Source organism: Aquarana catesbeiana, linkage group LG02 (genome assembly GCF_042186555.1).
Source record: "Aquarana catesbeiana isolate 2022-GZ linkage group LG02, ASM4218655v1, whole genome shotgun sequence".
NCBI lineage: Eukaryota > Metazoa > Chordata > Amphibia > Anura > Ranidae > Aquarana > Aquarana catesbeiana.
Window position 1 is genome coordinate 577080965 of NC_133325.1, and position 7636 is coordinate 577088600.

Consider the following 7636-nt stretch of genomic DNA (forward strand, 5'->3'; position numbering starts at 1 on the left):
TAGGCAAGTGCAAGTGAAAATAAAACAAATCTAACCTACGGGTTGAGTCAAGCCTTCAGTATGGAAAACGGCAGATCCCAGCACAATGATCGATTTCCAACGATTGTCCCGATTTTCGAAACAATATGGATTTCTAGGGGTGACTCCAGGCTTAACCGATGCGGTGAGGACATGAAATAAGAGGGTGGCTCCATCGTGTAGTATTTCCCAAAGGAGTTTTATTAAAACAAAGAGTAACTTACAGTTTAAAATCAGATAATCCAGCAAAGAGAAGAGTACTTCCGGTCTTGGCCGGGACCATAAGTGACGACACCTTGCTCTTCCCCAAAGGGTAGTTGATAAAGTCACGTCTTCAGTGACAGTACACGTCAGGGAAGAGCCAGGTGTCGTCACTTCCGGTCGAGGCCGAGACCGGAAGTACTCTGCTCTTCGCTGGATTATCTGATTTTAAACTGTAAGTTACTCTTTGTTTTAATAAAACTCTTTTGGGAAATACTACACGATGGAGCCACCCTCTTTTATTTCATGTCCTCACCGAATCGGTTAAGCCTGGAGTCACCCCCAAAAATCCGCTATTGTTGGGACAATCATTGGGAAATCGATCGGTATGCTGGGTTCTGCTGTTTTCCATACTGAAGGCTTGACTCGACCCGTAGGGGTCTCCATCTGAGGTGAGAGGCTGGGGGAATCGTGTGGCGCATCACGGATAGTATATATGTGACTGGAGGAATTTGACGTTGATCGAAAGTTGTTTTTGCACAATTTTTTTATTCTTTTTTTTTTTTTTTTGCACACGGATTTAATTAATGAACATCTATATGTGAACTTATTCATATTAGTGTTTATCACTTGTTGGACTTTGTTTTTTGAATTTCACCTTTTACACACCAGGAGAACAGTGGATTTATTCAGAAATTTTTATGTTTCACGGTTTTTTTTTATGTCATATCATTAGACTAGGATTGTCATATATTTTTTCACTTGATGCACCTTATATACACACTGGATGTTATTTTAGATTGCTGTTTGGAATCTGTGGCATTGGTGCACTTTACCAGTGATCTAGAGAGGAGTAGAGAAGATTTGATATTTTTATTTGCACTTGCCTATTCTGTTCTACACACTTACTTGTCAGGGGTGTGAGCGGTTCTATTTAGTATCTATATACATACTGATTCATTTCTGCACTTTAGTTAGCGCCACATACTTTACTTATTCGTATATTTTATCTGTGTGGGAACACTTTTATATGTTGGCAGCTTCTCCCATCATTATATATCCTATTCTATACAGTTTGGTTTTGCCTATTAGTTCCCCCATTTCTTTATATCGCAAATAGACATAGTCACCCAATATGACGTGAATATATAATGTATTATGGCAACAAGTGGATCATAAATATAGTGTCAAAAAAAGTCCAGTAAAACTTTAAATTTATAGAAAAAACAAAAACAAAACAATATGGTGATTTAAATCTTCTATATATGCTTTCTCCAACACCGTGCCTCCTAAAGTGCGGTGTGCTTTAAATCTTGAAGATTTCTCAGGGTGCTCCTGTCCGGTCACATGATCGATTCCCATTGGCGGCTTCAGGGGGAAGGAGTGGCAGCCAGTAATGTATAACCAATAGTAAGTTTATGGATGACCTCAACGCCTGGGCATTGCTGCCATTGTCGCTGCTCTCTCCTCTCTCCTGAAGTGGCTGCTGGGAAGATCATGTGACCAAAGCACTCTGAGAATAGGTAAGTATAAGCATCTTCTTTCTACAGGGTAGTTAAAATAGGTTTTAGAAGAGGGATGGGAGCAGTTTTAAGCTTGCTTAGTAATAGCCTGGAATTCCACTTTATTGCAGAACTGCAGGAGAACAGTTTAGACAGCTGAAATGGCAAATTGGTAATAGCTCTTTTTACACCTCTATCACACTGCATAGTGGAGAGTGGTTCAACAAGCAGACAGATGATATGGCCATTTAAATTCATCTGTTAGGCTTTTTAATAATGTCAATTGTGATCATAGTTTTATTATGAATTAAGTGGATGATTAACCAACTTCTCTTTTTCTCCTTTGGTAAAAGATGATCTTGAGTTAATGATGACATGCCTAAAACAAGGAGGGGTGTCACTCATTGGTAAAAAGACTGCAATGACTCGAGATGAATACCGTAAATCCTTCATCAAACGAAATAAAAATCCAGACATAAATCACAAAGCACACGCCTTGCGTGTTCTACAAAGTACACTAAAAGTGAGTATGCACAGGTGCACAAAGAAACTGTACATGGGTTTTCTCCCACAAGTTGTAATCCAAAATAAAAAGTTATCCTTTCAAAATAGAAGTACATTGTGTGTGTGTGTGCGCACACTCACCGGATTTAACAGCGTCTTTAAAGCCTGACTCCAGGCTTTGTGCCATTGACAGTAAGCATTGTATTTATGAATAAATACTTTTTATGAAACCATACATCTGATTGGCTGGGGTGGAGATTGTGACATCTGTCCGCCTCTCCACTTCACCCTAGCCTTGTATTTATTTAAATAAAAAAAAGAAAAGGGAAGTCCTTGTACTGCTGCAGGAGCACAGCGCTGCACACTGATGTAGCTGATGCCACATACAGTTTATAAAGTGTTCCCTTAGTAAAGGAAAATGTTTGTTTGGGTCAGCTTGGTTCACTTGAACGATCTAAACCGAGTCTAAAGTAACACAAAGCTTGGAGTTAGGCAAGTTTTGATGGGTCACAGCCCATCTTTATCAAGATATATATAATTTTATTCCCCATTAACGAGCAAGCGCACTATTTTGCTAAAAAAGGGTGATTTGATCTGCAATTGGCTACAACTTGTAGCGCATCTAAAATCTGAAGCCTCAGCCTAGAAGGCTTCTGCTCAGATACTGGGTATTCCATTGTAAAAGATTATGATCTGTTGGATTACGATACTTACCTGGATTTTTTTTTTTTTTTACACAAATGTCTGTTAAATGTGGAGGTCTGCCTATCTAAAGCTAAATATAAGTAAATACAAAGATTTAAATACAAGAAGCATGTGTATTCTTATTTAAAGCTTGGTGTGCTGTGTGTATTCCAGATCTGTGCAGTAATCCAGTGTGAAACTTTGCCGCTGTGCGGGAACTTCCTGTAATAAAGACCGGTCACTGCTTTCTCTCTTTGTGCAGAGTGACTGGTCTGGTCTCCCCCTCTTTCTGTAGTTTTTTGCAAATAAGGACACACACACAGCTCTGCTTTCTGCACAGGCTATGTACAGCACAGTGATGTCACTGCTACCTGTATGAGGTAATATCTGAGTTTGCAATAGAATTTAGTAAAAACAAAGTGGATTATAACCTTTGTGGGTATTGAGAAATATATTTAAAGAAAAGTTTTTGTGCCTGGAGTTCACCTTTAAGGATCATTCCTGTTTTTGGTATGCAGGCTAATGTGGAAATGAGGTAGCAGGCAGAATGCAGATAACAGGCTTCTGTTTACATCATGATCAGCTGTGATTGAGCTGATCAAGTGGTGAAGAGACGCTGATTGGCGTCATGACGCCCTCCCAGAACTGGCTGGCCAGCTGCACTGTAGCCGTCAGTGCGGACTGTAGACAAAAACTGAATTTTAAGGCATAGCTTTTTAAGAGGATTGGGTCATATATTATGTCTAAGAGTTTAGCAGGTACTGTAACATGATTTGTGCTTTGAATGGGTGCACAATAATTTTGAAAGTGATAACCTAATACCAAATGGTTGCCGATGCTTTCCTGAGTGCAGGGGTAGGAGGAAATGCATTTACAATAAATTTTGCTTTTATACTGATTTTTCTGTATTTTTTATTTTATTTCCCCAAGGCAAAGCTACAGGAGCTTGAAGCACTGAATCAAATCCTGGATAACCCTAACTTGGACTCTGCTATATTCCAAAAGTGGAAATCTGAACATGACCAGCTGTATGTCAATGTAGGAAAGGGCTCACAGGCCACTGCAAAGAATGTATACAGCATGGATGTAGAAGGGAGCAATGACCAAAAAAAGCAAGACAGTGATGAAAGTGAAGCTAGTGACTGAATGCCACATGTCTGGCATAGCCGTCACTTACTGTGATCATGATACCACTGAGTAGTTCAGTGACTGTAAATCTACAGATTATAGATGGCTGCTATTTAAAGAGGAACTGCAGTCTGCTCACATGATTTGTTTTAAAAACATCTTTGCCATTCTGAAGCTGCCCTCCAACCACTTTGTATATTATTTTATATATACTGTGGTTCTGTACTTGCCAAATATGCTGCAGAAATCCTCCCCCCACTGAGTCTGGCTGCAGCCATTTTAACTGTGGGCAGCTGAAGCTGCTGCCTGTTCACTTCCTGGATTTACACAGACACACACTTCCAGCTCTGCAGCTCTCATTGGCCCTCTTATGACTCGCGTCCCCTCACTTCCTGGCAAACTCTCACAAGAGTGAGAGAGCTGTGCATGATGTCATAAGCCAAACAAGAAACAGGAAGTGGGCTGTATAGGGTATTAACTGGCAGAAAAAAAATACACACAACAAACAAGGGCAGAAGATTTAATAGATGGAAATATGAAACAAATGACTGGAGGTCTGCTTTAATCTGAAACTTGACACAACACTGTTGTCTGTCAGATATTATAATTAGAAATGTATAATATACATTGCTGTATGTCCAGTTATTCCTTCCAGGCAGGAAGCCTCATGGTGGATCTGTATGGGGTGTCTGTGGCCAAATCAGCTTAGGTTTCATACTATGTGGATTGCAGAGTATGATGTGCAAATAATATTGTCAGTATTTGATTGGGAATTTGCCATACAGTTTTATCTTTTTTATTATCAGGCCTTTAACCAAGCAAAATGAAAGAGACTACTTCTGGCGTTGAGGTAATAATTTTAAAGTGTGGCACACTGGGGTAAAACTTCATTCTCATATAAGAACTGGAAATGGCATACTGGTATACAGTTGTGTATTAAATTTAAGGTTTACTTGATTCTTTGTCACTTATATAGAATCATAAAAAAAACAAATGTCGGTCAATGATGCACGTAATTTGAGATGACCGGTGACTGTTTTATTTTTGCTTATATCAAACTGAATACATAGTTTAGGCTGCTTTTTAATAGGACAGTTTTAAAACCCGACTTAAATGATGTAGTTGATCTGCAGCCAAAGAATGTAGCAAATTAATCTGTATTTTTTTTTTACACTTTTTATAAGCTTACAGATATATTTATGGGCAAGAAATAAGTGTGCCCTTGTGCCTTCCAGTCCTTGCAAAGGTAATTTCCGATATCCATTATACAGCACTTCCTGCCAGTACACTTACCAGTGAATTCCCTGCAAAACAAGACTGCTACGCCTTCCAGTCTGTAGAAATGACTGTCAAGATTTCCAAGATCACTTGGTATCTAGAAATAACATATGCTAAGGCCTCTGCTTTTGTGACGGGCCATCCCTGCTTCTCACTAACTCGGTAAAAAAAACTTGTATTAATTTAAAAGTGCCAACAGCTTACCAGAGACAATGATTTCTTGCCCCAATTCCTCAGACTCAATAGTATAATTTGTATTAACAATGACAAAAGCACAACACCCTGGGTTTCAACAGTAGTATAAGGGTTTCTTGTACTATGATACATATACACCTATCAACACTAACATTATGACCCCCCCCCCCATCTAATATTGAGTAGTTCCCCTTTTGCCATCTGAACAGCCCTGACCCATCGAGCCGTCGACTCCACTGGACCTCTGAATTTATGCTGTGGTAGCTGGCAACAAGCCCTCGGTAGCAGATTCTCTAGGTCCTGTAAGTTGCAAGGTGGGACCTCCATGGATTGGACTTGTTTTTCTCAGCACATCCCACAGATGCTCGTTTGGATTGGAATTTGGAGACCAAGTGAACATCTCGTTGTTGTTGCATTACTCAAACCATTCTTGAAACCTTTTTGCACTGTGGTGAAAGAGGCCACTGCTCTCAGGGAATACCGTTTCCATGAAGAGGTGCACTTATGAGCAATAATGTTTTAGGTAGGTGGCATGTGTCAAGGTGACATCCACATAAATGGCAGGACCCAAGGTTTTCCAGCAGAATATTGCCCAAAGCATCACACTGCCTCCGCTAGCGTGCCTTCTTCCTGTAGGGCATCTAGGTGCCATCTCTTGCACAGGTGAGAGACGGACACGCAGCTGGCCATTATTATCCACTTAAGGACCCCTTAAGGCCTATTTTTCAGAATTTGTGTTTTTCTAGTTAAAATCATTTTTTTTGCTAGAAAATTACTTAGAACCCCAAACATTTTATATATTTTTTTCAGACACCCTAGAGAATAATTTTTGCAAAAAAAAAATCCCCTTTTGTGAAGCCGAGTGGGGGCCATCTTTCCATCACTAGGCATCCAGCCTGTGAGGGGAGAGGACCCAATCGTCTCCGCTGCTACCGACTGCTCCGGTAATCGGCGCCGCAACCACTTTTATCTGAAAATGGACCACCAGCTGTTGAAGAGGATACTGGGGTTATGGCAGCTATCTGCTGCCATAACAACAGTATTCCCCTTCAAACAGCTTATGTACAACTGCGGCGAGCGGTCCTTTTAGGTGATTATGAAAAAGAAAATGGGATTCATCAAACCAGGCCACCTTCTTCCATTTCTCCGTGCTCCAGTTCTGATGCTCATGTGCCCATTGCAGGTGCTTTTGGCTGTGGGCACCCTGACTGGTCTTCAGCTACTCAGCCCCATACTCATAAACTGAAATGCATTGTGTTCCAACACCTTTTTATCAGAACCAGCATTACCCTTTTCAGCAATTTGAGCTCTTCTATAGGGATTCACAGGGAAGCCTTTGTTCTCCATGTGCAACAATGACCCTGTTGCCAGTTTTTTTCCCCCTTGGAACACTTTTAGGTACATCCTGACCACTGCAGACCAGGAACATCCCACAGGAGCTGGAGTTCTGGAGTTACTCTGATTCAAGCATCTAGCCATTACAAATTGGCCCTTGTCAGTCGCTCAGATCCTTGCTCTTGCCCATTTTTTTTTGTTTTCGGCACATCAGCTTCTGGGACAACATGTTCACTTGCTGCCTAATATATCACACCCTCTTTCAGGTGCCATTGTAACAAGAATATCAATGTCATTCACTTTGTCAGTTGTCATAAGGTTATGGCTGATCAGTGTGTGTGTGTATATAGATATACATATACTGTATGCATGTGTGTGTATATATATATATATAATTTCCATTCTTTCTCTTATAGCTGGGAAAATGTGTATTTTTCAAATTGCGTATGTATTGTATTTTTAGAAAACCATTTCAATAAATTACCCAGAGCTGCTTTATATTTTCTACTCTTCTAGTAGGTTTTATTTTTATTCAAATAATTCTTATGTACCTGTTTTTAATATACTAGTATTATTCTTTTGTTAATATATATTACAAACCCATATTTTTTTCAATAAATGCAAAATAACCATTAATAAACAGTGTCTTTAACAAACCTTTACATTTGTGCTCACACCTTGATTTCTTTTGTTGCAATTGCATAGCAGTGCCTACAATATATGCTTAAAGGGGTTGTAAACCCTTGTGTTTTTTCACCTTAATGCATCCTATGACATGGGGGGGCAGGGCC

At 39.9% G+C, this 7636-nt stretch overlaps 1 protein-coding gene across 1 annotated transcript in view; it reads left to right on the plus strand.

The window, feature by feature from the left end:
- Positions 1–5679, plus strand: part of CNKSR1 (connector enhancer of kinase suppressor of Ras 1) — a 144344-nt gene extending 138665 nt beyond the window's left edge. Inside the window, exons 20-21 of the mRNA XM_073616135.1 lie at positions 2075–2244; positions 3840–5679. Coding sequence (XP_073472236.1) covers positions 2075–2244; positions 3840–4055 — 386 coding nt within the window. The 3' untranslated portion in view covers positions 4056–5679. The remainder of the gene's footprint in view (positions 1–2074; positions 2245–3839) is intronic.
- The last annotated feature ends 1957 nt before the right edge of the window (positions 5680–7636 follow it).